The 27,875-nt window shown below is 54.7% G+C and overlaps 3 protein-coding genes across 4 annotated transcripts in view; 2 read left to right on the plus strand and 1 right to left on the minus strand.

The window, feature by feature from the left end:
- Positions 1-2,663: 2,663 nt before the first annotated feature.
- Positions 2,664-6,037, minus strand: LOC104330673 (cytochrome P450 1A5-like). Its single transcript, XM_009935913.2, is given in 6 exon segments — positions 2,664-3,029; positions 3,260-3,346; positions 3,733-3,868; positions 3,958-4,047; positions 4,611-4,737; positions 5,186-6,037. Coding segments are annotated over 6 exon segments (1,593 nt in total). The 5' UTR covers positions 6,032-6,037; the 3' UTR covers positions 2,664-2,722.
- Positions 6,038-10,476: 4,439 nt separating this feature from the next.
- Positions 10,477-16,328, plus strand: LOC104330632 (cytochrome P450 1A4). Its single transcript, XM_075431843.1, has 7 exons — positions 10,477-10,559; positions 11,404-12,269; positions 12,506-12,632; positions 12,902-12,991; positions 13,080-13,203; positions 13,605-13,691; positions 14,912-16,328. The coding sequence occupies exons 1-7, from the start codon at positions 10,478-10,480 to the stop codon at positions 15,216-15,218; spliced, it is 1,683 nt and encodes a 560-aa protein (XP_075287958.1). The 5' UTR covers position 10,477; the 3' UTR covers positions 15,219-16,328.
- A 2,699-nt stretch (positions 16,329-19,027) lies between these two features.
- The window catches only part of EDC3 (enhancer of mRNA decapping 3), a 28,822-nt gene continuing 19,974 nt past the window's right edge, over positions 19,028-27,875 (plus strand). Inside the window, exons 1-3 of one of the 2 annotated variants that reach the window (XM_075431928.1) lie at positions 19,028-19,147; positions 21,500-21,681; positions 23,137-23,450. In XM_075431928.1, the coding sequence (XP_075288043.1) occupies positions 21,518-21,681; positions 23,137-23,450 (478 nt within the window). In that variant the 5' untranslated portion in view covers positions 19,028-19,147; positions 21,500-21,517. Of the gene's footprint in view, positions 19,148-19,721; positions 19,763-21,499; positions 21,682-23,136; positions 23,451-27,875 lie in introns of those variants that run through there. The other variant, XM_075431929.1, reaches the window with a different exon arrangement.

The raw sequence follows: 27,875 nt of genomic DNA on the forward strand, positions 1-27,875 counted from the left end.
GAAAGACAAAGATAGGGGAGTCGGAGTCGCTTACCTACTGTGAGCAACTGGGCAGTGATCGATGGATTTGTTTATTGGGAAGCAATGGGGAAGAGGAGGAGGTGAAGAGCGGAGATCCCGCGCCCCCGAGGGGAGCAGGGTGCCCCCATCGCTTCCTCACAGAGGGTCCCTGGCTGGGTGGAGGGGTCTGGGCGTGCAGCTCCGCTCCAGAGCAAAGAGCGGTGCAGAGCTGGGGTACCTCATTTGGTGCTGGGGCCGTGCTTCTGCTCTCCTCCCTACATGCTGGGGTCTGCCAAGGCACCCGGCGGAGAAAATATCTGGTGAGGGAACCTGCTCAGCTTTGATGTTCCACCCATATCGTCCAGGAGCGGGCAGGATGCCCGAGTTTGGGATCAGGGTGGCTGGGCTGAAGGGATGGTTTGATTGCAGTATCCCCCACAAGAAAAGTGGGATCTTGCTTGTGGTCACCAGGCTGTCGGGGTGTTGGCGGACCTTCCCCCACCAAGGGGCTGTTTCACCTCAGTAATGTTAATATTAATCTGCTTATCTGCCCCGGGGCTATAAAACACTCCTATCCAAAGGGAAAAAAAAATTCCCACTGTTCTTGCTTTGTATCTGCCCTTGCTTATTGCAGGCCTTATCAGCAAAGACAGCCAGCCTTCAGGGCAAGGGAGTCACGCAATGGCTCCAGCAAACGGGACCTCTGGTCCTACACCAGCATCGGCATTGCGTTTCCCCACTGCAGCTGGACTCACCGGGCCAAGGCCACGAGAGCTTCTCCACCCCTCGGGGGTGGCATGACAAGTTGCTGCCAAGTTGCTGGCGGTCCCGGTGCTCTTCTGAGTCACCAGGTTAGGCACTGAGAGAGCCAGATCCACGTTCAGGATGATCCCACCTTCCCCTACAGCAGATGAATGCCGGCTTTGGGATGTCCCCTGCAGAAAGGTGGTTCGTGACTCTGTTGCCTTGACCTATGGCCCTTGTCATAGATAGGGGAGATGTTATTTGGCTGATGGGCCTCATAGTTTGTCCTAAACCGTCCTTCCGCTTTTCCTCCAAGGCCTCCGATAGCCTGCAGCTCAAACCATGGTTTGGACCTCCCAGTCCTTACCCTTGCTTTGCCTGCAATATTGGGATTATGATGTTGAGCCGAAGCCGGTGAGACACGGAGTGAAGCTGCTCAAGCTGGTTCAATGAATTCAGGTGGGTCTGAGGCTGTATCGTCTCAATGTTTCATCACAAGTCGATGTCCAGGCAGGACCTGGACATAAAGAGACAAAGAGTTACTCCTTTTCGTTCAGGCTTGTTTAGCGGGTCTAAACACCTCCCTGCTCTGGCTGGAATCTCCCTGAATTCTTGGGCAATCAGCTTCCCTATTTTCTTCCCTAACATGCTTTTTAATTTCTCTCTTCTTGGAAGTTTTTGTGCAATGCATGACGAGTGATTGGTATTCGGACCCGAACAGAACTCTCACTGGGCAGGGTCTGGGGCTATGGCTGAGCAGATGCCACCCATGGGAACAGATTCAAGAGCAGTGCGTGTTGCGCCGGATGGTTATACTTGTTCCTGTGTCGTTGCTTGCCAGGTACTGGGTTGGCTTAGGTGTCGTTGCGTGCAAGTTGAAGAAAAGGAGGCATCTGTTTCTACTGTCATGGGTTGACTGGCAGCCAATGTAAACGCTTGGGTTTGAGATGGAGAAAGTCCTGTTCTCCTTCTCTGCCCCGTTGTGAAAACACCCTTGCTCCAGCCCCGGCAGCTTGACTTTCTCAATAGCAAGGGGTAATGGTATCCTTCCTTGTGTTCTTCAGGGCCAGCAGTGACTACGGTGAATAAGGCTTAAGGTGGCTGAAGTCCCTCGACACACCAGTCCCTCCACGGAGGCTTCCCTCCAGCTCAGTTCATTTGGAGGATCCCTCTCATTTTTCTGAAGAAACTAATCTGAGCAGCAGGAGAACCCCTGGAGCAAGGTTGCCTGGTAGATTCTCAAAGAGGTACTAAAGTGCTTTGAGCTCCTCTACGGACAAAGACAAACCTCTCCTGAATGGGATCTTGGAGCAACATGAGAAGTCAGCCAGGCAATTAAAAACGTAGCGTAGAAACCAGGGAACAGGCTGTCCTTGGAGGACTTGGAGAAGCATTAGCATTATTCTAAGATTTCCAAGGTTTTTTTTTTCCCTGCAGACACACCTACAGTGAAGGTAAATTTCAACCAGTGAAAATTTGTCCCCTGAATAGTCCAGAAACAGTGATACTGGCTGGACCTCAATAATACCACCCTCCTCTCCATTCAAGCTTTGGGCACCGCTTCAGCCAAGATCTTAAACGTCAATGGAGGCCGCGGGAGTATGGCGTGGGTTGGCTGTCCTTCAGCCTTCAAAGAGCGACTCTAAAAGAATGCAGCCCAAAGGTACTCAGACGGTCTGGCTTTGGGTACATCCCCTTTCCTTTAGCGAAAGATGGTTTGCACAGCCCATAAATGTGCTTTGTGGTACTAAGGCTAGATGTGATGGAATGTCCAATGTTTGATGGAATGTCCAATGCTAGAAAGGCTGGAAAATGACAAACGCAAGAAACACTACAAAGTGAACAAGATAAGACAGGAGTTTCAACGGCTTCAGTTTATTATATCATCCCATAAAGTTGTACCAGACCCAGCTTCGCTACGAGGACACACAGGTCCTTGTCCCCGCAGCGGTGTGTGGGCAATGGACAAGCCCACTGTTCAGTTCATGCTCTTCATGGGGAAGCACTGCTTGACCTGGAAGTGCTCACGTCTTTTGTGCTTCAGAGACAGTCCTTCGAGCGGCGTTATGCCCGCCTTCTTCCCATTGCAGACGCTGAACTCCAGCTGCTGGAGCAAGGTGGACACGGAAAGGAAGATCTGCCACCTGGAGATGGGTTCCCAGATGCACCTCCTTTTCCCCAGGCCAAAAACCATCACCTTCTCCCCATCCACTTTGTTCACTTTGGTCCCTTCAGCACTGAGGAAACACTCCGGGCTGAAGGTCAGTGGATCCTTCCAAAGTTTCCTGGAAGGGAAAACAGCTGAGATGCTGAGATGGTGTCTCCTGGCCACGGGTGTAGGGGCGACACTGGAAGGTGGAAGCCATCAGTAAGAATATCCCTGAATTCAGTAGATCCCTCATCTGCTCTCCTTTCACTGAAAGTGGGTTGACTCCACTTCTGCCCAGAAACACAACTGTGCAGGAAGGGGCCTGCGTGTTGCTGCAGGAGGCTTTCTGCCTCTGAAGGTACTTACTCATCACGATTCACTCGCCACTGGTCGACAAACACGCAGCGGTCCTTTGGGATGTAGTAGCCATTCAACACTGTGTCCCTGGTTGTGCTGGAGAGAGAAATGACTGCGAGGGTTTGGAAAGCAAAAAGGCTCTTCTGCATCCTCAGGAGGCTGTTCGTTTGCTCCCGATGCTGCTGAAGTAGGGATGCAGAGATGGCTTTATGAGGGGTAGTCGCATTGTCTGTGAGCTGGATTGGGCAACCCCTACTTCAGCTGGGTGGAGTATCCTCAGCGCAGTCAGCAGCAGGCAAGGATTGCTCTTTGGGAGCTCCCACATTGCCGTGCGCAACAGCTGTGAGCTCCCTGTTTCCATGACGAAGCCACCGTTCTACAAGTCCGAGATAACCATCTCCCTGCCTCCCACCACCCTGCTGCCGGTGTGGCTGGAACAAGGCGCCTCAAAGTCCACCTTGTCCGTCCACCGCCTTTGCAACCTCAGCACTCTCCTGTGGAGGATGGTGAAGGGCAGGAAGGCAGAGTGCCTGAACATCTCCAGGATGAAGGCTTCTGTGTAGGGCAGCCTGCCGCAGTCCGACAGCCTCAATCTCCTCTCCTGTCCAATGGTCTGGTCTGCGGGAAGTCCAGAGGGGGGGAGCGGGTTGGGGTCAGCTCTCACCAGAGAGGTCTTGGCCCCAGAGGAAGCAGGGTCATAGACTCACCTAGTTCTTCCTGGATCCTATTCTGGGTGTCAGGGTACGCCACGAGATACATGAGGCTCCAGGACAGGCCAGTTGTCACGGTGCCAAAGCCTGGTCAAAGAGGAGAGCATGTGGGTGAAATCTGTACAACATGCAGGGCACGCAGCTTGACTTGCTGCCTCACCATCACACGGAGCAGTCTTGGACAGCTAAGAAGGCAGAGGAGATCCTGGGCACAGAGTAAGACTTGGGTTTCTAACCCGTCAGAGAAAACTTTGCTGGAACGTTCTGCTCTCCTTCATCCTCATTAGCCCTCGGGTTATGTCAGGTTTGTATAACTTCTCTGGAATCGGGGGAGTTTCCACAGAGTTACTTGAAAGTGAATCAGTCAACAGACATCTTCCTTAACCAGGAAAAGCCACCCTGGCTTGTGAAGTTTGACTGAGCTATAAACCATGCACTTTGCTTTTCCCTGAAGCCCCTTTCCAGAGCTAATGTCCCATGCTGGTTTCTTGGCTTGTCCCCGGAAGGTCCAGGAACACCAACGAGCAGCAGAGCGAGTGCTCAGACCCAAAGTGGCTGCCTGTTGTTGGACAAAGATGGGTCAGACACAGCAGTAACACAAGGGGCCTGAGAAAATCTGCAGTGGCTGAGGGACCAACGGGAAAAGATACCTGCTCCAAAGAGGTCATTCACAAGGTTGACGATGTTCTCCTTAGGGATTTGCATGGCAGTATTTGCCTCCACTTTTTTCTCCAGGCACTGCTCAATGAGGGAGTTGGTGATGTCTTGGATGCTGTTCTGAGAGGAAGAGAAGACAAGTCATGGCAGCAGAACTGTCAGAGTAATGGGCGTTACTGAGCAACAACCTGATGCTGGGGGAGCCCGGGGTCATAGGAGCTCTGGAGAACATCATCTTTCAGCCCCCATCGTCCCTACTGCTTTTACAACCTATGAAAACGAAGAGATGGTTCTCCAGGGAACCTGTGGCACAGATCAGGTGTTCAGCCAACAAGTAGCCACTAACACACAGGGCCACGGAGGAGGAGGAGGACTGCAGTACTGGGCTGTACACGGAGAGCCTGCAGTTGAGTGAGACTACAGCTGGACTTGCTAAAGTCAGCAACACCTACAAGAACGTAGATGTCCATTGATGCTTGGCTGCAAGAAGAAAAACAACTCACTAATAGAGAGGGGCAGAGAGCAGGAACACATCTCTGGTGCAGGTGAGGGTCCTGCAAGCCCTTACTTTGTCACAGGTCTTGTAGTGCTCTTTGACATTCTTCTGCAGGAACCAGAGGAATCACTTGTTGAAATCTTTAAATAAACTCATGGTGCGGCTGGGAAGGTACTGGAGCACGGGGATGAAGTCAGCAGGGTTGCCAGAGGCAGCCACGTCCCCAAAATTGTTGTTGAGGTCCACTATGTTGAGCAGCTCTTGGTTGCTGTGGTCGTAATGCTTGCCAAAGCAGATGGCGCAGATGACATTGGCCACAGAGACCACCAGGTACTGGTTCAGGTCAAAGCTCTTCTCCTGCTCCATCAGCTGCAGGAGCTTGGTGACCAGGTAGTCAGCCTCCTTGGAGACGTGCTCCTCCAGGAGGCAGGTGGAGGGGGAGGTGGGGCTGGGGGTGACGGAGAAGGCATTCAGGGCATTCTGGGCCAGCCTTCTGCGGGCTTTCCACACCTCCCCCGAGTCGGTGCCGAAGGCCAGGCTCTGGCCGTTCGAGATGTACTGGAAGCTGTAGAGGTCGGGGCGCCCTATGAAGTCTTCTCCTTGCTTCACCAGCGCTTGCTTGATGGTCTCCAGCCCGCTCAGCACCAGGACGGGCCGGGTGCCGATTCTGATCCCCATCACGTCCCCATACTTCTGGCTCAGCCTGGTCAGGACCAGGTGCGGGTCCTTCCTCAGCTCCAGCACGTTGCCGAGGATGGGGTAGCCTCTGGGTCCAGGGGGGCTCTTCAGCCCCTCGGGCACGCGCTGCCAGAGGCACTGGATGAGCAGGAAGACCAGGCAGAACACGGCAGCCGCGAGAAGGACCTCAGTGGCCGAGACGATGCCTTGGCTTCCCACCAGTGACATCGCAGCCTTCATCGCTGCTGGTATGTCAGAACCCCAAAGGAGTTCACCAGAAGCATGGTGAGGAGCCAGGCTCAGCGAGAGGTTGAGATCCGCTGATGTTCCCAGTGCCGAGAAAGGGCACCAAGTGCCCTGAAACAGTTTGGGGTGATGGAGCTGCCTGTGCAGTGCTTTGGGGCTTTCAAGAGTCAAAAGCTGGAGTGAAGACTCCAAACACACTCATCACTTGAGGGGGACCTCAGCCCCGCTGAAGCCTCTGAGGGCACCCCTTCCCCTGCAGAAGACCCCAGCACCCGCTGGTACAGCCATGGCTCCTGCCCAGGGGAGACGGTCCATTTTGCAATAAGGCATGGAAAATTGCAGCTCAAAAAAGCCCAGGGAGGCAGGAGGAGGGGAACAGCAACCACTCAACGAAGCCGGCCCCGTCTCCACCAGGTCTGTGAGGATTTACCCCAGGGAGGCTGGCTCTGCTGGGTGGCTGCCAGTGCGTGGGGGGCATGGGGAGCTGGGATGCCACGGGGCATGGCTCGATGCATGGGCAGAAGACGGAGGGGAGGGTCTGGCACATGAATTTCTCCTTCAGACTCACATATGACCTTCCTGGTCCTATCACAGAACCACAGAATCATAGAATGTTCAGGGTTGGAAGGAACCTCTATGGGTCACCCAGCCCAACCCCCTGCCCAAGCAGGGTCACCCAGAGCAGGCTGCAAAGGACCGCGTCCAGGTGGGTCTGGAATAATCTCCAGAGAAGGAGACTCCACAGCCCCTCTGGGCAGCCTGTGCCAGGGCTCCGTCACCCCTAGAATGAAGAAGTTCTTCCTCATGTTCAGCTGGAACTTCCTCTGCTTCAGTTTGTGCCCGTTGCCCCTTGTCCTGTCGCTGGGCACCACTGAAAAGAGTCTGACCCCATCCTCCTGACACCCACCCTGCAGGTATTTGTAAGTATATATTAGGTCCCCTCGCAGCCTTCTCTTCTCCAGGCTGAACAAGCCCAGCTCCCTCAGCCTTTCCTCGCAGGAGCGATGCTCCAGTCCCCTCATCATCCTCGGAGCCCTCCGCTGGACTCTCTCCAGTAGCTCTTCATCTTTCTTGAACTGGGGAGCCCAGAACTGGACACAGTACTCCAGATGAGGGCTCACCAGGGCAGAGTAGAGGGGAAGGAGAACCTCCCTCAACCTGCTGGCCACACTCTTCTTAATTCACCCCAGGATATCCATGTTCAAAACACACACACACACACACACACGTTGTCTCCTACCTGCAGGTCCTTGCGATGGACAGGGCTGGTTTTACCGCCCGTGGATCCCAGCATAGCGAGGCAGAGGGTATCCGGCAGCCGCCTGCTGTGGGGAGCAGAGGGGATCCCCTTCTGCCACCTGGACCTGCTTCTCCTGCCTCCTGGACCTTTGTCTCCTGTCACCTGGAAGGCCACGGCTCTGTATGCACTCCTCTCATTGCACGGCCAGTTACTTACCTCAGGGGAGGGTCATGGCACGAAAGACCTGGGGAGCAGCTGAGCTGGAGCCAGCCCAACAAACCAGGGCAGATCTTTCCTCAGCTCCAACAAGCTCCAGGGGATGAACGTTGTCTTCTCCTTCCCGGGGCATGTTCCTGCCCCAGAGCCCAGGCTGGGGAGGTGGAAGGGGGTCCCTGGGGCAGGGAGGCGGAAGGAGGTCCCTAGGGCAGGGAGGTGGAAGGGGGTCCCTAAGCCCTGCCCTGGGGATGGTGGGACACACGCTCTCGGCATCGCTGCCCAGTGGGATGTGGGTGCCAGCACTTTCCCCAGAGCCCTTCTGTGTGCTGCCCAGCGTGTCCCCAGCACACAGTGAGGGCTGTCACCTCCATGGCCGGGCTGGAGACGCTGGGAGCTGCGGGCTCCCGCTGCTTCCAGCAGCGAGGGGACGCGTTTGCGGAGAGGCGTGGGCAGCCGCGGCCCTCTCCATCCCCGGGGAACCATCGGGCAAGTCACCGTGCCCCTGCGAGCGGTGGTGGCAGGACCTTCTGGCCCGCAGGCAGAGCCAGGCTCAGGTTAACCATTGCCCAGGTTCGCGTGAGAAGGCGGCTGGCTCGCTTCCCCCGGCTCCTCCGTGGCAAACGGGCGGCAAGGAAGAGGAGTGGCGGGGCAGGGGGGAGGAGGTGAGCCGGGGAGATAGGAGAGGCGAACGGGGCAGCCCAGGGCAAGGCTGGGGCAGTCCGTCCCTCCGAAAAGGCAGCGATGGGAGATGCTGGGGAGCTGCTGCTGGAGTCGGGGGCGAAAGGCAGCGCTGCAGGAAGCACCGTCGGGACAAGCTGGAGGAGCAGGGACGAGCCAGGGCGTTGGGCTTTGGCCCGAAGTTGCGTTCGGTCTTCGAAAAGTGCGGTGGGAATTCAGCCCAGGTGAACGCTGAGCTAATACTTAATAAAGGCTTTCGACATCTGGTCTAATCGGGCTCATTAATAGTGATGACGCCGTTCTTTAACGCTTAGCAAGAACAATTACAAAACCCCGGCTGCTAATATTCGTTCTGCTAATTGCCGGGCACCTGGCAGAGCGGCCAGCCCCGGCTTTGCCAGGCGATGCCTCGCAGCGAGGAAGGCTTTTGGGGAGGCAGGCGGGGGGTTCGCAGGGTGACGCCGGGCTTGTCTCGCGGGCTGCATCCAGGCACTGTCTCCCATCCCCACGGATCTACCCGGCTCCACTGCCTGGGGGTGAGGGGGGGGCAGATTGACCCCCCCCTCCTGGGCAGTATTCGGGACCTGGATGGCCACGTGCAGATGGGGAACCCACGCCAGCCTCCCCATCCCATCCCAAACCGCTGGAGAAGCCGGGGAGGGTCCTGGGGCCATATGAGGAACCCCAGAGGGGTGCAGAGGACCCACCTGCCCATCTTCCATCCCCCCCATCCCCTTCCCTGTCGTCCCCCCCGCCCCCCACTCCGTGCCCGCTGCCAAGCCCTGCGAGGGCAGGGTGCTTGGTGACGAGAACGGCGTTCCGAGCTGCTCCTGCCTTGCGTGCCAGGCAGCCTCACGCCCCAAAACACCTCCTTGCCCAGCGCCGGGCTCCCACCCCGGCCACCGCCCCTCGCTGAGCCCTGGCAGCGGGCCGGGGGGGGCAGCCGGAGGGGCTCGCACACCCCGACGCGCCTCGCTTGGCTCCATGGGGTCACCACGCCGGCCTCACGCATGCGAGCGCGGCGTCTGCGTCCCATCGAGGGGGACACGCGTGGCGGGGGGGAGGGCTGCTGTCCCCTTGCAGCATCCCTTGGCAGAGGGGACCTAGCCGATGGTGTCCCCGGTGCTGGGGACCCCCCCTTGCCACCAGGCAGCCGGGGGGGGGGGCCGATCCTGAGCTGCTCTGGCGCCGCTTTGACCCCGGGCCAGGCTCTTGGACGTGGGGCCACCGCCCTGGTCCTTTAAAAGCCATTTCCACACACCGCCCCCCCCCCCCCCCCCCCCCCCATAGCGTGACTGCGAGTGACAGGGTCAGCCCTCCCGGGTCTGTCCGGAGCCCCTTTGCACGCGATGTCCCCAGTGCCCCCTCCGGGACCCCCTCCTCCCCCTCGGCCGCTCTCCCATCACGCTGTGCCCGGGCTGGGGGTGGAGGGGCTGAGATTTGGGGTGCGGGCTGGTACCCCTTGCTCTCCCTTCAGGGTTGTCACCCCACGGGGACCGGCGATGTTGGGGGGGGGGAGCTGCAAATCCTGCCTGAGACCCACTGCGGTCCCCCGAGCTTCCCCCCCCAACTCGACGTGCCCCCCATGTCCGGCTGCACCCCCTGCCCCCTTTGCCCCCCCTCCCCGGGCCGCTGTGTCCACAGGGGACGGGAGGTGACAGAGGGCACGGCCGCTTCTCACGCGAACCTGGGCAATCTTTAACCGGGCCTGGGCAGCCAGAGCCGTGACCCCTCGCCCCACGGGGGCCCGATCCAGGCCGTGGGCCAGCAGAGCCGCCCCGCAGCGTGGGGAGGGGGGGGAATCCGGTGACACACACACCCCCCCCGGCTCTCCCCCCTTTGCTTTACCGGGGAGGGAGCACCGGGGAGGGGGGGGGGGGGGGAGCAGCGGAGCCGGGTCGCTGCCCGGGGGGGTCCGCGGCAGGGAGGGGAAGGGGGGGGGGAGAACTGGCGCCTTTAAGATCCTGCCAGTAGCGTGACTGGAGTGACCGGGGCGGTGCGGGTTGCCCAAACATCCCGCCCGCTTCGCACGCGATCCCCCCCCCTCCCCGGTGTGGAACCCACGGGCGGCACCGGCCCCCCCCAGCCCGCCCCGTCGGGGCACCCGCACCTCCTCCCCCCCCCTCCTGGGGCCGCGCAGGGCAGCGGGGATCCCGCAACCCACGCGTGGGGGGACATGAGCGGCCCTTGTCTTGGGGAGGGGGGCTCGAGGCTCGGGGGGGTCCGGGTGAGTTATTAAGGAGTCAGCTTTGATTAGGCTTCGGTCACGTGATGGGAGGCTGCCGGGCCAATCAGGGCGCGCGGCGATGCATATAAAGCAGCAGCGGCGAGGGAACGGGGCACCTGCCCGGAGGATCGGGCCCCCGCCGCTCCGCTCCCCTTCCCCAGGTGAGTTGTCCCCCCCACGGGGGGTGAAGGGCACTCCCAGCTCCCCCGAGGGGGTGGAAAGCCGGGGGGGGCCCCCGCTGCGGGGTGTCCCCTCCGCTCTCCGGCTCCCCAAACCCCCCGCAGCATCCTTCCCTGAGCCCCCGGGAGCGGGTTTCTGGGGGAGTCCTGGGGGTAACCCTTTCCTCGAGGCCCCTCTCGCTGGGAGGGGGTCCCAGCCGGGGTGCAGCCGGTGGGGTGCAGGGCTCCTCGCCCTGTGGATGTCCCACAGCGGGGTGCAGCCCCGAGGGGAAGGGGGTGGGGGGTTCGCACCCAGCCTCTCCCTGCCCCTGGCTCGGGGTTTCCCGAGGGATTTTGGACAGAGCTGAGGGGGTCACGCTGAGCTGCTTTGGCCGTCGATTTTGGGGAAGATCCATGGCAATGCTGTCTTTGGCTTGCGGGTGGGCAGCGGCTCGGTGTGAGCTGCTGGAGGACTCAAATTGGGGGGATTCGGCTCTCCTAGGGTCAAGCGTTCTGGAAAAGACTTTGCGGTGGAAAAGACAGGTCCTGTAGCTGAGAGAGCACGTTTGCTACCCCTGGCATGCAGAGAAGGAGCTGTGGGACCTCTTCCTTTCCCTCCTGGCTAGCAAAAAACCCCCACTTTTAAGTCCAAGCGGTTTCCTAACGGCAGCTGCAGATTGGAAGTGACACCCAGCTTTCCTGCCTGCAGTTGGTACTAGGAGCATCTCAAACTGGAGGTGCTCCATGGACCTTCCCTCCTTCGTAATGGAGCTGGGTGATGTTCAAGGTCCTTTCCAACCCAAAACCGTTCTGTGGTTCCATAATACCTCTTTGGTTTATTACCAAGGTTGCTGGATGCTGGCAGCGATGAAGGCTGCGATGTCGCTGCTGGGAAGCCAAGGCATCGTCTCGGCCACTGAGGTCCTCCTCGCGGCTGCCGCCTTCTGCCTGGTCTTCCTGCTCATCCAGTGCCTCCGGCAGCGCGTGCCCGAGGGGCTGAAGAGCCCCCCTGGACCCAGAGGCTACCCCATCCTCGGCAACGTGCTGGAGCTGAGGAATGACCCGCACCTGGTCCTGACCAGGCTGAGCCAGAAGTATGGGGACGTGATGGGGATCAGAATCGGCACCCGGCCCGTCCTGGTGCTGAGCGGGCTGGAGACCATCAAGCAAGCGCTGGTGAAGCAAGGAGAAGACTTCATAGGGCGCCCCGACCTCTACAGCTTCCAGTACATCTCGAACGGCCAGAGCCTGGCCTTTGGCACCGACTCGGGGGAGGTGTGGAAAGCCCGCAGAAGGCTGGCCCAGAATGCCCTGAATGCCTTCTCCGTCACCCCCAGCCCCACCTCCCCCTCCACCTGCCTCCTGGAGGAGCACGTCTCCAAGGAGGCTGACTACCTGGTCACCAAGCTCCTGCAGCTGATGGAGCAGGAGAAGAGCTTTGACCTGAACCAGTACCTGGTGGTCTCTGTGGCCAATGTCATCTGCGCCATCTGCTTTGGCAAGCATTACGACCACAGCAACCAAGAGCTGCTCAACATAGTGGACCTCAACAACGATTTTGGGGACGTGGCTGCCTCTGGCAACCCTGCTGACTTCATCCCCGTGCTCCAGTACCTTCCCAGCCACACCATGGAGCTCTTTAAGGACATCAACAGGCGTTTTAACATCTTTGTGCAAAAAATTGTCCAGGAGCATTACACCAGCTTTGATAAGGTAAGAGACTGGATGCTCTAGGATGTGGGTGGAGAGTCCTACAGCTGTCAGATGCTGCCTGCCTGGCAATGGGGAGAAGAGGATACTCCTTTGTCCCCCCACCTCTGCCCAGGAAAGCTCCCTGGGGCTCTCCAAGCTGCAGTTAAACCCCCCAGGGGCTGACAGGGGCTGGGGGAGGAGATGTTTCCCCAGCCCTGGGTGTCCATGATGTCCCTGACCCACTGGCTCTTCCCCAGGAGCACATCAGGGACATCACGGACTCGCTGATCGAGCACTGCCAGAAGAATAGTGCAGGGAAGGATGCCCACATCCCGCTCTCCGATGAGAAGATCATCAGCATCGTCTACGACCTCTTTGGGGCAGGTGAGAACGTTTCTGAGGGTAAAGCCTTGGGGCTGGAGGGCTGGGGGGGGAGCTGGAGCTGTTGGGTTGAGAGCCTGGCCATGCTTGGGTGTCTGGAGCTGCTGCTGGGCTCTCGGGTGCCCTCTTGAGCAGTGACCAGAGCCAGATGGCTTTTTGGTGATAGCCAATAGGGAAACTGCTCCAAGGCAAACATCTAGAGTGATGGGCTCTGTAAATACCCGCTCACCTGTCCTTTTGGTAACTAAATGCCTCTTTTTGTGTCCATCCAGGCTTTGACACTGTGACGACTGCCTTGTCCTGGAGCCTCTTGTACGTCGCCTTGTACCCCGACATCCAGAAGAGGATCCAGGAAGAACTAGGTGAGTCCATGACCTTGCTTCCTCCGGGGTCAAGACCTCTCTGGTGAGGGCTGACCCCAACCCGCTCCCTCCTCTGGACCTCCCACAGACCAGACCATCGGGTGGGAGAGGAGACCGAGGCTGTCGGACCGCGGCACGCTGCCCTACATGGAAGCCTTCATCCTGGAGATGTTCAGGCACTCTTCCTTCCTGCCCTTCACCATCCCGCACAGGTACGGCCTGGAGCGGCTGATGTTATCTGGGGGATTTCTCGGAGTGGTTTTCCGAGAGGTGCCGTTTAGGCAGGTGATTCTGTAAATCAGTCCTTGCTTTGGGGAGGTATTCTGGTGCACAGACTGCATTACTCGTGGTGAAGCTCCCTGCGGCTTTCATGCTTGCCGATGGTGCAGCTGCCGCGTTGCGCTGGTGCCTGTGGCTGCATGCGCTGCCCTCGAGGAAAAGCCTTAACCAGGACTGTTTAGTCATCCCAAACACAAATTGGAGTATTTCCTAGCCAGCCCTAGGAGTACAAATAGGGCATTGAAAATGAAACGCCCCTAGGACTCACCAAGCCTTGTTTTGCTGCGGAGCTGTGGGTCTAACTTCTCCTCCCCTCCGCCCGTGTTTCTTTCAGTACGACAAAAGCGACGGCGTTGAATGGCTATTACATCCCCAAGGACACCTGCGTGTTTATCAACCAGTGGCAAGTGAATCACGACGAGTGAGTATGACGAATCCCCCAGGCGGCGATGGCTTTGATCAGCATCGAGGTCGCTCTGATCCTCTAGAGCGACATCCCAGAAGCTGAACGGGTCATGGAGGCAGGAAAAGGCAGATTGGAGCAAAAATTGTCTGGGTTTGATGCCGAGCCCAGTCTTGGCTCTCCCGGGCATGGAGCTGCTCTGGGTTGACTTGGTCACCAGTTCAGCAACTCCCCAACACCCAATTTATGTGCAGCAACGTGGCGATGTCCTCAACGCATCAGGCTTTCCATGTGCGTGCGAGGGCTGGCAGGTTGGGCTGCTGGATAATCAGGAATCAGTAGGTCCTCCTGCCAAGCAGCCCTTGTGATCTGGGTTGGCGGCTCTGGATGTGCTCAACGGGAACCGTCTGGTTCCCTCTTTCAGGCAGAAAGACGTCCCCACCGTGACTCTCGTTAAACTCGATAGGCTCATGTCGTTATTGCTGATGATCAGCCTTGGGGAAGGGAAGGGGATCCGGGTACCAAAGCGCCGTCTCAGCCCTGCACCGCTCTCCAGCAGAGACCCTCCTGGAGGGAGTAGGTTGGCTAAGGCTTGACACGGAAGGTGGTTCCCAGATCTCAGGTATTCAGGATCAGGAGCTCAAGACCTTTGTGTCCAAATAGCCCAGCAGTGCAGAAATATCACGATATTCCTTCTCCTGCATACACTGGTGAGCATCGTCTCTCATTGCAACAGGAACAGTCTTTAGGGCTGGATAGGATTCCCCATATCCAAGCAGACATTCTCACCTAAGGCACTGGAAAATCCCGCCTGGCATCTCCCAGCAGCCGAGCAGGGACAGGTTGGGAAGCTTTGCTGGGAGGGTTCGAGATGGCAAACCGCTCAGGTCTCCATCCTTCCTTTTTGAGAGGTGCTGACCGATTTCTGCACACCAATTTTCTTTTCCTCCTTTTGGCTGACGCTGCAGGCTCTCTGGCTGTTGCATGCTGGATGAAATCCATCCCTGATATCTGCTCAGGCAGACACATTCCGAGTCTGAAATAGAGATTTCAATAGACTGAGCTGATGGGTTCTGACACGCGGTTGGCATTTTAGATCAGGGATGGAGGTTGCCAAAGTTTTTGGACGGTGAAGTGAGAAATCGTTGCAGTGCTTCTCTCTGCGAATTGTTTTGGCTGCTGTCCCCATCACAGCAGGTGAAAGCGGCTTCCTCAGGCGTGTCTCCTTTCTGCTCCAGGAAGCTTTGGAAGGACCCCTCAACCTTCAACCCTGAGCGGTTCCTCAACGCGGCAGGGACCAAAATAAGCAGGACGGAGAGCGACAAAGTGATGGTTTTCGGCTTGGGGAAGAGGCGATGCCTCGGCGAGTCCATCGGCCGGTGGGAGGTCTTCCTCTTCTTGGCCACCATGCTGCAGCAGCTGGAGTTCAGCCTCCGGCCCGGGGAGGAGGTGGACATCACTCCCCAGTACGGACTGACAATGAAATACAAGAACTGCAAGTGCTTCCAGATTAAGAAGCGTCTCCCCGTGAAGAGCTCTCCGTAAGCCGTGGGAGGAAGCGTCGCTTTGCAGAAGAAAAAGCCAGCCCTCGGAGTCAGACGCTCAGCCTGCTTTTGCTGATGCTCTCTAGAACCCAGCACTGCCCCTCGCTGTGTTGCTTCGCTGGAGGCTTGTTCATCTCCCATGTCAATGCGAGCGGGGAGGGGTAAAGCCGGCTCTGTTGGGCTCCTCGCAGCCCCCCAGCTGGCTCCATAGCCCTCCCCTGCAGAAAAGCTCACCAGAGCTCCAGCCCGTTCATCCCTCCCAGGGGGACCCTGCGCTGGGGAGGAGGGTGCCTTAGGCTGGGAGAAGCTGGGTGGGGTGGCCCTAGGGACATCCTCAGCCTGCCCGGTGTGCCAGAGCCACCACGGGCAACCACCTTCATCCCCCCAAATGGGAAGAAAGCTGCGGGTTCCTCCCTGAGAAACCCGGCCAAGCTTTTCCTGCGGGGTGAGTCTTTCAAGCTCATTCGGCGGAGCTGTTGGTGAAGCCTCCGGCTCCTCGTGCCGGTGGGAACGGGCTCTCCCCGCTGCTCCAGCCGCCTGCTGAAGGGCTGTCGGGGCGATGCAGAGGCCAGACCTCCCCCCGCACCAGCACCAGCCCGAGCAGACCCGCTCTGGGTGCACCCTTGCACAGCTAAATTCCCTGAACGGAAATTCATCAGATGAATCCCTGAGCGTTTCTGCCAATGCTTAGTGGCATCCTGCTAGAGAAAAATAAAATATGTATATCCACAAGTAGTGATGTTCATAAATGGAGATGTTATTAGCTAAACTCCTAATGAGAAGCCTCCTGGAAAACATCAAAGCACAGAGAAGGGGCAAGAAGCAGTAAGAGGCACAGCAGAACCTTTCTGGCTTCTGTATTTGCTGCTTTTGCTTTTAACTAGGTTTTAATTTTGCAAGCGATAGATTTCTATATTCAGACTGGCAAAAGAAGCAAGGGTGGGAGATGCACTGCCTTAGGTTGCAGTCCACTTCCGACGGCGTGAAGGGGAATTCTGATGGCAAACGGAGCAGCAAGTCCTGCCGCTTTGTGCTTGCGTGGAAAGCATCTGCATGCTAGGAGACAAACTGCCCAGTAGTTCTCACCCAATAAACGCTTCTAGGAAAGGTTTTTAAGGTTCTTGCTGGTTTTATTCCACTAGGAAGTGTTTGGGGGGGGGGGTTTTGGGGTGGTGGAACCCAACACCTCTTCTTTATCCTTAAAACTCTGACTTGGCTATGGAGGGCTCCAAGGATGATGAGGGGACTGGAGCATCTCTCCTACGAGGAAAGGCTGAGGGAGCTGGGCTTGTTCAGCCTGGAGAAGAGAAGGCTGAGAGGGGACCTTAGAAATGCCTCTAAATATCTGCAGGGTGGGTGTCAGCAGGATGGGGCCAGACTCTGTTCAGTGGTGCCCAGCGACAGGGCAAGGGGCACAAACTGAAGCAGAGGAAGTTCCAGCTGAACATGAGGAAGAACTTCTTCACTCTGAGGGTGACAGAGCCCTGGCCCAGGCTGCCCAGGGAGGTTGTAGAGTCTCCTTCTCTGGAGATATTCAAGACCCGCCTGGACACGGTCCTGTGCAGCCTGGTCTGGGTGACCCTGCTTGGGCAGGGGGTTGGGCTGGGTGACCCACAGAGGTCCTTTCCAAGCCTGACCATTCTGTGATCCTGTGGTTGGATAGGTTGGATCTGGATTTTTCCTCTGGGAGTAGGAGCTGGCTGTTCCATTACTGTGGGGGCTGTGACAGTGGTGGCATTAGGAGGAGTTTTCAGTCCTCCTGGTCCTCTCCCTGCGTCCATAGGGAGGCTAAATCCTCAGCTGGGATGGGGAGAGATGATGCCAAGCTCTGGCTCAGTGCAGGATTTCGCTAAAAATCAGGACTAGCCCTGCTATCCCTGAAAAAAAAATGAAGCAATAGCTTGAAAAGAGCCTTTCAGAGCCCGCAGGGAGGGGGTGCCACAGAGGGATGCTCCGCTCTTCCCCCTCTCAGAGCCCACTTATTTCTGAGGCTTTGCGTAACTTCCCTTAAAAAAAGGCAATAAATGTTAAATTGTCATGCAAATAATAAAGGAGCTTATGGAAAAGCGGGGTCTGTGTGTATCTGGAGTGGCATCCCTGCAGGGACAAGCTCGATGGGGCGGGAAGCTGCTCTTGCCCCACGGGCACGTTTTCACGAGGCACAAACGTGTCGCCAAGCCCTTGGGGTAGAACATTGGGAACCTCGGGGGAATGAATTCTCCCGCTGAAAATTGTGCTCACCCCCAAATCCCTGCCCGGGGACACCCCCGCGGCGCAAGCTCCTCTCTTGCCCCACACGGAGAAAATCGAAAGAAGTGCCGAAAGGTTGGTACGTGACTCCATGCATCACCGGGACGTAAAGGACAGGTTCGTAATTCGGCGGGCTTTTTAATGTCCCCCTGCCCCCCAAACTGGCACCCCAGTGCCACAGGCCGTGTGCCACTGGGCTACCTCAACGCTGTGGCTGTGCCAGGGAAAGGCGGCTCGCCGGGAGAGGAGCCGTCCTCCTGCCACGAGCTCGCTCGCCTTCACCTTGGCTCCAGAGGGGGATGAGCTGGGTTTGATGGAGCCGAGTGGGAGGTGAACGTGTCCGTGCCTCTGCCAGTGAGACAGGGGGAGGCGAGGAAGGGGTGAAGGAGATGATGGAGGGGTGGTGGAGATGACAGAGGGGTGATGGAGGTGACGGAGGTGTGGCGATCAAGGTGATGGAGGGGCGATGGAGGTGATGGAGGTGACAGAGGTGTGGCAATCAAGGTGATGGAGGGGCGATGGAGGTGATAGGGGCGTGATGGCAGTAATGCAGGTGTGGCGATGGAGGTGATGGAGGGGTGATGGAAGTAAAGGAGGTGTGGTGATGGAGGTGATGGAAGGGTGATGGAGGTGATGGGGGGGCGATGGAGGTAAAAGAGGTGTGGTGATGGAGGTGATGGAGGGGTGATGGAGGGGTGATGGGGGTGTGAGGGAGGTGGTGGAGGTGTGAAGGAGGTGTGAAGGAGGTGATGGAGGTGTGATGGAGATGTGATGGAGGTGATGAAGGTGGGGCAGAGATGATGGAGGGGTGATGGAGGTGAGGTGATGGGGGGTGATGGAGGTGATGGAAGGGTTATGGAGGTGATGGAGGTGAGGTGATGGGGGGGTGATGGAGGTAATGGAGGTGTGGTGATCGAGGTGATGGAGGTGATGGGGGTGTGATGGCGGTGATGGAGGTGTGAGGGAGGTGATAGAGTTGTGGCAGAGGTGATGGAGGTGTGACAGAGGTGATGGAGGTATGATGGAGGTGAGGCGATGGGGGGTGATGGAGGTGAGGTGATGGAGCCGTGATGGAGGTGATGGAGATGTGATGCAGGTGACAGAGGTGAGGTGATGGCAGGTGTGATGGAGGTGAGGTGATGGAGCCATGATGGAGGTGATGGAGAGGTGATGCAGGTGATGGAGCTGTGATGGAAGGACGATGGCGCTGATGGATGTGTGGCGATGGAGGTGTGCTGGAGGTGATGGAAGAGCGATGAAGGGGTGATGGAGGCGGTGGAGGGGTGACGGAGGTGGCAGGCAGCGGTAGACAGAGGGGAGATGGAGCCGCTGGCGCCGTGGCGGGCGTGCGACGGCGCGGACAACGGAACGGACTCGGGGGCCGCCACACCGGCGGGCGGCACCGCGCATGCGCCACGCGGCGCTCGGCGCTGCACATGGGGGGGGTGAGCGCCAGTTTCCCGCCGCGCATGCGCACAGCACGGCCGGCGCCCCCGCCGCGCCGCAGCCCTGCGTTACCGCGCATGCGCCAAGCGACCACTCCTCCGCGCCTCTCTATGGTCTGCCGCCGGCGGCTTGAGCGCCGCTCCCGGGCGGGGCGCGGACAGGAAGTGACGGAAGTGCCGAGCGTCAGTGAGGTGGAGGGGCCGTGGCTGAGGCGGGAGAGGGCGGCGGGTGCAGGTGAGGCAGGGGCGGCCTCTCGCCCCGGGGGCGGGCGGTGGGAGCGGGCCGGGGCGAGCTGGAGCGCTCGGTAAGAGGTTGGGCCTCGCCCGGCCCTCCCGGGAGGCGCGGCCGTGGCGCCAGGCCCTGCCCGGTGCCGTCACGGGGAGGCCGGGGGAGCGGCTGGGGAGGGCCGGGCCTGCGGAGGCCCGGCGGAGCGCCTCCCCCTCCCTGGGCTCCGCGCCTCGGCAGGCCGCCCGGTGCTGGGGTTGGCGGGGACGCGGGCTCCGGGGCCCGGTGTTTCCCCGGGGGTGGGGCGGGGGGGGGCCATGTTTCCTTCTGGGGGTCAGGCTGCAGGCAGCCCACCCTGAGCCAGCCCGGGGAGACGAGCCCTCCGGGGAGCGTAGGTCCGACGCCAGCTCGCCTGTCGGGCGCAGAGCGGGTAGGCCCGGTGGCTGCTTCGCTCGTAGATGGGCGAAGCCACCCCCGTGCGAACTCATCTTTCAGCTGGGGAGAGCGCTGGCGTAGCGGCTTCTGTCTTCTCAAGCAGCGGTGCCCGGCGTGCAACGCTATCAGCTCCTTGCCTGCTGCGTTACCACTTACGAACTGTTTATTAGGAGCTGCTTGCACGTTTGAGTAAGCTCTATGACTGAAGCTTCTTTTAAAACTTGCAGGAGTATTGGTCGATAGACACTTGGAATAAGAGGTGTGGGGAAGTAGAAGGGATCTGCGATATGTGTTCTGTTGTATGGCAGAACGGCAGACAGAAGATTTGACCTCCCAGGCGTATGTAAACAAACGTGCTCGCGTTTGTCACATGTGATGAAGTAAATCATTCACGGCATGTGTAGTTCATTCCCTCTTGTAAAGGATTTGCACACAAAATAGTAGGGCGAGATCCTTCGGGAGGAGTTTCCCTTGTTTTCATTTATGTTTGCACACAAACATAGGTTTTATGGGATTTTTTTCTTGGTAAAAGGAGGCTCTTATTTTTGAAAAGCATCGTTGTGTGATGGTGGTGTGTACTGAACTCTCTTGTTTTCAAAAAGAGATACAAAAAGCAGGAAAGGGAACTAAATTTCAGTTTTACTGGAGGTACTTGGGGATGCGTTATCTGTGTTTCGAAAGTTCTTTTTATCAGCTGTCATCTTGGAATCTAGACATTGTAATCATGGGTTAATATAAATACACAGCAACAGGAAAGAGAGGAGGCTGTTCCTGAAGAATTTACGGCTTAGTGACCAAATTTAGTGTTTGTTTCCCTTTGAAGCGTCCTCTGAAAGTTGGGGGAAGTGATTTTTTTCTGGTAGCATGCATGTGTTCTAGTTATTTCCAGGGTTGCTTTTTTTTCTTGCATCTTTTTCCAAGAAGCTCAGGACAGGAAGGGCTTGAAGAGAATTAAAATGACTCTCAGAATTGTGGTTTATATCTTGACGTTAATCTTCCTGTGTCTTTCTGTCTTTGTGTTCCTTCCAGTAAATATTAAGCCCTCTCCCTCTTACTGTTGACTGCAGCATGAAAGACAAATGCATACGGTATTCATTTTCGTTTATGAGCGTGTCAGGTCTTTTTGCACTACCGTGATGCTAGTGAGCCTGTCATCTTCCTGTGTTCTTTGTCTGGAGGAAGAAATCTCAGATCAAAAGCTGTGCTTAGCTGCTTCAAAGTGTGCTGACACAAGTTCAGTCAAGCATCGAATTCCCACTGAATTACGTGGGACTGAACATCCAGCTAAACAAAGTCTGGTTTTCCCCTCTGTATTCTGGTAGAACTCAGTGCTGGAAAGGAGTGCAGCTTCCTTTGTTCACTTATCTAATTGTGGCAGTAATACTAATACTCCTGGCTCTGGAGAGCATGAAGACTGTTGTTGTGGATTCCAGCATTGTTTTTTTGCCCCGCTTTATATCTGTTCCCTTAAAGGTGTTTGTTTTCATTTCAATGTGCGGGGATCAGTCTTCTCAGTGCTCAGTGTTCACGAAAGCTATTCTGCCCCGGTGTTTGTATGCCAAAGTTTTAAAAAGAGAGGTGAAGATCAATTCCGTGTTTGAAATTACAGGGAGAATGTCTGCAAACAGAACTAAATACTAAATATTGCTGTTAGTCTTGAATTCAGTTAGAAAATGATTCTTTTCATGATGCAAACGGTGATCCGCGTTACACTTGTATAGGCAAAGCCCCGTCCAGGGAATTTACACGCTCACTGTGATCCTCGGTGTCTGTGTGGATGTTATTTCCAGCCCACAAAGACGAGAGAAGCTGACGAAGCCGGCGCCTGGGTGGGAGCCAGGCTTCTGGGCTGGGGGATGCCATTGATGCTGATTTGGGTTGTCAGTTTCTGCATCTTGTTACAGCCAGGCCTGTGTCTCTTTACAGCAATTGTGTGCTGGAAATATGGCTACGGACTGGCTGGGGAGCATCGTGTCAATTAATTGCGGCGAAAGCTTGGGAGTCTACCAGGGACGAGTGTCTGCAGTGGATCAGGTCAGCCAGACCATTTCCCTGACGCGGCCCTTCCACAATGGGGTCAAGTGTCTCGTGCCAGAAGTCACCTTCAGGTTAGTGTCTGTCTTCTTTTCCACCTGCCTTTTTCCAGGTGAGGTCTGCAAAGGTTTGGGTGTTTTGTTCTTCCCCCGACATGAGCTCTTTGCCTGCAATCTCCCTCCTGCTTTGGCTGAGAAGTGCTTCTCACGCTTCTGTTAGTTTATGTGCAGGAGATTGCCTGCTGGCTCTGCCATCCTGGTGTTAGAAGTGGTGTAGCTCACACCTGAAGGTTGTTTGTGGGTGAGGCTCTGTGTGTGTGTGTGTATACATATATGCACACATATGTATTGTGTGTATACATTCTGTTGTTTGGCTTTCAGGTTGTTGAGGGGGCTGGCATACTCTATTAAAGCTTCGCCCTCAGCGTGTGTACTATATGTAATTAACGTGTGACAGGAGAGAAGGCAGAGTGGTAGATCAGTTAAAATTGTTGCCCCAGTATGACTAAATTAAGTGCAGGTATTAAATCCAACTCCATCCCCTCTGTCTCTTGCCCTTTTCCTTCCTCTGTGTAGACAGGAGGGAGTTTGGAACCAAAAAGCTGAATTGATGCAGCAGTATTGTAGCTCTCAGGAGTTCTTTCCCAGCAGCTCCTGGTAACACTGTGTTTAAAAAGAGTAAGTGAGAGTCAGTCGTCACTGGTCATTTTCCCATTATCTGGCGTATTACAATAGTTAAGACTCTGAGTCACTGATATTTAAATAAGATTGTTTCCCTGCAGTCAATACTCTAAATTTTTGTCCTTGGATTTTGAAGAGAGTGGGGAGAGACAATGGCCATTTTCTGCCGGGAGACATGTGGAAGTCTGTAGCAAGCTCTTGCTACTTTTATATCCCATTTGGACAAATACTAAGTTTAAAATAGAAGACCCTAACTTCTGATTTATTTCTTGCAGTCAGTGCAAGTGGAGGTCTTTGTAACCACTTCTTTGTTTCATTTTGGCTCATGCCCAGTGCTGTATTACTCTTTAATCCTTTTTTCTGAGGAAACATGAAGTGCCATCCTTGTCTGAGCAGGAATTGCACTAATCTAAGGGTAGTTTTCTGTAGAAATGGATAAAAAGTGATAGTAACCTCAAGGCTGAGATAATTGCCTTGTCTGGAAACTGTTAAATTAATGCAGACTTCTGCATAGGTCTGTGCCAGTTGCTTCCATTTTCTGCTTGGCCGATTCCTGTTTCAGATAGGAACAGAACCTTTTAAACACAATCCAGATGCAGTGTAGAAATACTTGAGTTGTCATTTTGAAGAATCGCGCCTTTTCAGTTGAATATTTTGATGTCTGTGGAAATATCCTCTGTATTTGTGTATTAAACTATTTTTTTCCTTGTTTCTGTTGATAATGGTGTTAGGAAAAAAGCACTGTACAAGTACAATGTCAAACGATTTTCGTTAGGGTGGGTTTTTTGTTTTGTGCAGGTACTTCGATGCTAAATTCCTCAATATCTGGGTTTCTTTTGCTTTTTTTAGGGCAGGTGACATTACTGAGCTGAAAATTCTGGAGATCCCCGGGCCAGGGGACAGCAGACAATGTGGGGACCTGCAGCAGACAGAAGTGGGCATCCCTGGTGTTGGATGCCAAGTGAGTCCCAGTCAGAATGGCACCGGGAAAGTGTTAAAGAAGCCCATCTCCAGCAGTGCCCCGCAGAATATCCCGAGGAGAACGGACATGAAGAATCAGGATATTATCATCTCTCCACAGCAGCAGTGCTCCAAGAGCTACATGGATCGGCACGTGGAAGCATTGCCTCAGTCCAAAGGCTTCCGTCGTAGACACAATTCCTGTGAGTATACGTGTTATCCCTCAACTTGCCTTTTGCCTACCTGACTAACCGCTGCAATATCCTCCCTTCTTCAGCAAAAACATATCAAACAGTGGTGGAAACTTTGATTTGTTTGCCTTTACACTTGTATTGCCACCTGAAGGCCTGGAGAAGAGGAAGATAAATGGTGAGGAGAAAAACTTCGCAAGCTGTGCCTCGAAGTATTATGAGTAGAGATCTTCCAAATATCTGACACCTATCTTTAAATCTTTTGTGATTAGATGATGATGCAATCTCATCCATAATTTGGTATGAATGTTCATGTGGTTTCATTAAAGCTTGCAGGACTGGGCTTGTAAAGATAGATGTGTACACTTGCATAAAATGCCCTTATACAGAGATAGAAGATGGTTTCGTTGGGTAAGAGTTGTCAGGTGAAGTGGGTTGTTTGACCTGGTCTGCCACTTCTGCATTGGTTTTTTTTGTTTGTTTGTTTGGGGGTTTTGTGGTTTTTTTGGTTTTTTTGGGTTTTTTTTGTTTTTTTTAAGAATAATACATTCTGTTTCTCTAGGCTTCCAGCTACCTTGCAGGAATGTGTTCAGGGTGTATTGGACACAGGGTTGCTTCACTGATGTCTGTGTCACCATCACGCTGATGCAGACCATAAATTCTGGCTCTTTTTCATCTGTGGGGAGACTTTAAAACTATTGCTAGAGTTCTTTGGAGGCACATTTGCCCGGGTTTTCCTTCGTTTCCAACTGAAATACCTTTCCTTTCTTGACACAGCCTGGAAAAGAGAAGTTAGTGCTGTTCAGCGGAGTAACTGGAGAGTAGATGACGATGAGAAGCTGAACTTGTGACTGCTCTTTGTACATGAACTGCTGTGGAGGAACAGCAGAAAGCAGCTGGTTCTAGCAGAGGCCAGATCCCTGTTTATCACAGCACGTTATCAGCTGGAAATCAAGTACATGACTGTTGCCCTGGCTTCAGCAGGGTATTTCGCGCGGGGGCCCAAGGCAGTGCTTGAGCACATCGTTTGCGCAGTGCAGTCCTGTAGCCAATGCAGGGAACAGGTTGGGGAGATTGCGGCAGAATTTATTATCTCGTTATGTGCCCATAAAGGCTGGTGTTACTTAGGTGCCTCGCGGTCGGGCTCTCGCTGTTTTAGAAGTCAGCCTGTCCAGAGTAACCTTCCGAATCGGGTGGGTAAGCAGGGGCTGTGTGGATTGTTGTATTTATTAGGTTCAGGACCATTTTTGATGGGATGTTTGTTGCCTGGTGGCAAGCTTCCCATGCCAAACCTGATTTGAAATTTGTTTGGTTTTTTTTCCCCTTGAAGCCCATTAAAGGAAATCAGTTTTTCTGAACTTTGGAATGCTGCAGAGTGTTCTGTGTGTTACGAATGCGGTAAAGAGGAATGATCACAAAAGCCGTTCTGTTGCTCGTTCGGGACAGAAGCAAGGTGGTGTTGTGTAATTCCAAAGTGGACTGGAGATGTGAACTGCAAATTCACATTCCTGTTGCTGAGAAGTACCAGCCTTCATTTCCAGGGTGCGTCACTTCATTTAGTTTCGGGACACACAGGACAGCATTTGAGAAGAAAAAGGCTCTCGGTGTTCTGCCCCTACCCAACCTGCTGATGTGTTCTCTTACCCCTTCCTTCTGTCACTGCTGGCATGAGCTTAGAGCTTGGGTTGAGAGTAGTAGGGGTGGACGCTGCAGGGATTTGGGATGTAACGGGGCAAAGATGTGTGTGAACAGAGGATGGAGAGGAGCAGCAAAGATGCTGAAGGAAGCAGCTGCCTCTACTTATGGCATCCAGCTGTGTGGGCTGGTGTTTGGGAGAGGCACAGGTGATGTTTGGGAGCTTTTAGGGAGATGCTGTGTCACGCTGGCTATGGAGGAACTGGAGAGACTGGGGCTGTAGGTGGCTGCAGAGACAAATGGTGTGGTGGGACGTGAGCTGGAGTATGAACAGAAGGAGATGATTTTATCAGTTGCACTACAATCGTGCCTTCCATTTCAGTTTGTATACATCTTTTTGCCCATCCCTGTTTCAGTCTTCCAGAGAACAGCCCTGTTTGGGTGTGCAATGTGCAGTATACTGGAGTTTTCTTCACTGCAGCGTTTCTGAGAGAAGTGTGGTTGACGCCTATTTATGTAAGAAGCAAATAGTTCTTTAACAATTTATTTGTTAAAGTGAAGATTCAGATTTAGTTAGTGGAGATCTTCCCTGTCCCACCCTGTGTGTTATTCTGCTTCACCAGCATCAAATGTTAGAAAACGCAGAGCTGGATAATGCCATTTACAGCGACTTCCTCATTCCTGCTGACTTTCCTATCTGAAAATTGCCTAATTGCCAGCCTCCATTTTTCCTCTAAAAGGAACTGGAGACAAAATGCAATATTATAAAGCTCTTCTGTTTAAGGCCTGTGTAACCATAACCTATTACAACATCACCTTACAAGTAATTAGAAATGTTGTTTGCTGTGTTGTTCAAGATACAAATGAACAGGCTCTAATGAGAATGATGTAAAGATACAATCAGTGCATCTCAAAGTCAAGCATCTGTTGTTTTTTTTTCTCTTCATAAGGTCTTCAGCCAGCTCTCGCGCTGTGCCAAAATCGGGTATGTTGTTTTTTTCTCACAGCCCCCTGGGCTATGCTCCTTTCCAGATCTTCATCATGCAATTATTGAAGTGTCAGTATATATCCAGCATATTTCCATGACTTAATTGAGTATGTATCCAGCGTATTTCCATGACTTCATTTTCTCCCCTTACTTCTGTGTTTAGAAAAGAAACAAAACCGAGGTGAGCAAGGCCAGTTCAACAGGGAGATCAAAGGCTGTATGGTCGTGGAGAAACTCCTGGACCTCTGGAAGTCTTCCTCCTCCACCAGCACCTGTATTATTTTCTGAAGTGGTTGTAACTCTTCATGTTCACTTCTTTTGTTTAAATGATTGCCAGACAGGGTTGGTGGGAGGAGGAAGGCCAGAATGATGCAGAGGGCAAGGCGCACGCTCCTTGGTGGCCTAACCATCTCCAAACCTGTCTGGTTTTGAGTGTTTTACTTCTGCTCAGGCCTAAACACTGTAGTACTTGCTGTAGAAAGAGAGCTGTAGTTCCTTTAAGGTTAGTTTATTTTTTTTTTTTCAATTCCCTGACTCTGCCTAAATTCCAGTTAGTTGTAGGAGTGTGTTAGTCTGGTTGTTTTTAGAAAAACTTTCTCATACTTCAGCGTCAGCTGCCTAAATGTCTAAAATAACTTCTGCTTTGCTTTATTCTGGCTGGCTGGAGCGTGTAGGAGGACTACCTCATTTAATGCTGCTTGGCCAGTGTCTGGTAGGTCTGGGGTGAGCAGTGAGTGCTTCGAACCGCTTCAGCCCACAAATAGCTTGCATCAGTTTTACCAAAGCACGACAGCAGATTTTCTTTTACAGACTTCTGTTTGAAACAAGTCAAGCAAAGTGCTAGATGTAGATTATTGTTAGCTTGGATTCATTTCAGGATAAATGGAGTAGAAAAGTGAACTCGTACCCTCTCAAATGTGTGTGTTTGGCTAGAAGGGCAAGTGATGCGTGAATCTCAGGAGAGGGACAGAACAGGTCCTGGCTCTGTGGAGGTGCTGGGTACAGGCGTCTGGGAGGAATGGACTGAGATGTCATCTAGAACTGAAGTCATGTAGGGTTTAGTACAACTGAAAGTTGACCTCCTGATGCCCTTTAGCGTGCTAAGTCAGGGACAAAGTTCCCCCTTTGGAGCACTTGTGTGACAGGAATCAATAAACAACAAATATCAGTGCGGGTTTCACAACAATGGCTTCTGTGCCGTGCTGGCACCAGGCTGGTTCATGCCAGGGCTGGTGGCAAAAGCTCCCACAGGGATCTCGCAGGAAGGCGGCCAGCTCGCTAGGGACTTTGCGTTTGCTTGTGTGCTGTACATGAAAGGCTTTTTTTCCTAAGGAACAAAAAAAGCTTGGGGAGTATTGTTTATCTGTTGAGGGAGGTGCTTTTTTGTGTGGCGTCAAGCTGCCAACTTGACATGGAGCCATGCGCTGTTCTCCTTAATAAGCTTCACGCATACGCACGCAGAGCAGGGGTGCCGGGAGTTGCGCTCTGAGAAGAGCTGGGCTTGAAGGTCTGGATTTCTGTAGCTGCTTGGCAGAGGACTGGATCAGGCCGTGGAAGCAAGCGGAGCTTTCGGGCAAAGGCTTGGTCTGGTGTGTCACACTAGCGCCCTGGAAGGCAGTGGACACTTCTCCTTATCTCGGATTCTTCTGCCTGAGTTTTCCCTTCCCACCGCCTGCCCTCTTTGTAGGGGTTTCTCCTCTTTTCCCTGAACAGCGTCAGCTGCCAGTCTTCTTGCCTGTCTGGATGGCAGTGCTTGAAGATCAACACGGTGTGACTTTGCTCGGAATTCGCAGGAGGCCTCTGCCACACTCTGT

The sequence above is a fragment of the Opisthocomus hoazin genome, chromosome 10 (genome assembly GCF_030867145.1).
Source record: "Opisthocomus hoazin isolate bOpiHoa1 chromosome 10, bOpiHoa1.hap1, whole genome shotgun sequence".
NCBI lineage: Eukaryota > Metazoa > Chordata > Aves > Opisthocomiformes > Opisthocomidae > Opisthocomus > Opisthocomus hoazin.

Coding starts and splice junctions, on each gene's coding strand:
- LOC104330632 (XM_075431843.1), top strand. CDS start 10,478: ATGCATATAAAGCAGCAGCGGCGAGGGAACGGGGCACCTGCCCGGAGG. Junction 12,992..13,079: donor GAGGATCCAGGAAGAACTAG/GTGAGTCCATGA, acceptor GACCTCCCACAG/ACCAGACCATCGGGTGGGAG. Junction 13,204..13,604: donor CCCTTCACCATCCCGCACAG/GTACGGCCTGGA, acceptor TGTTTCTTTCAG/TACGACAAAAGCGACGGCGT.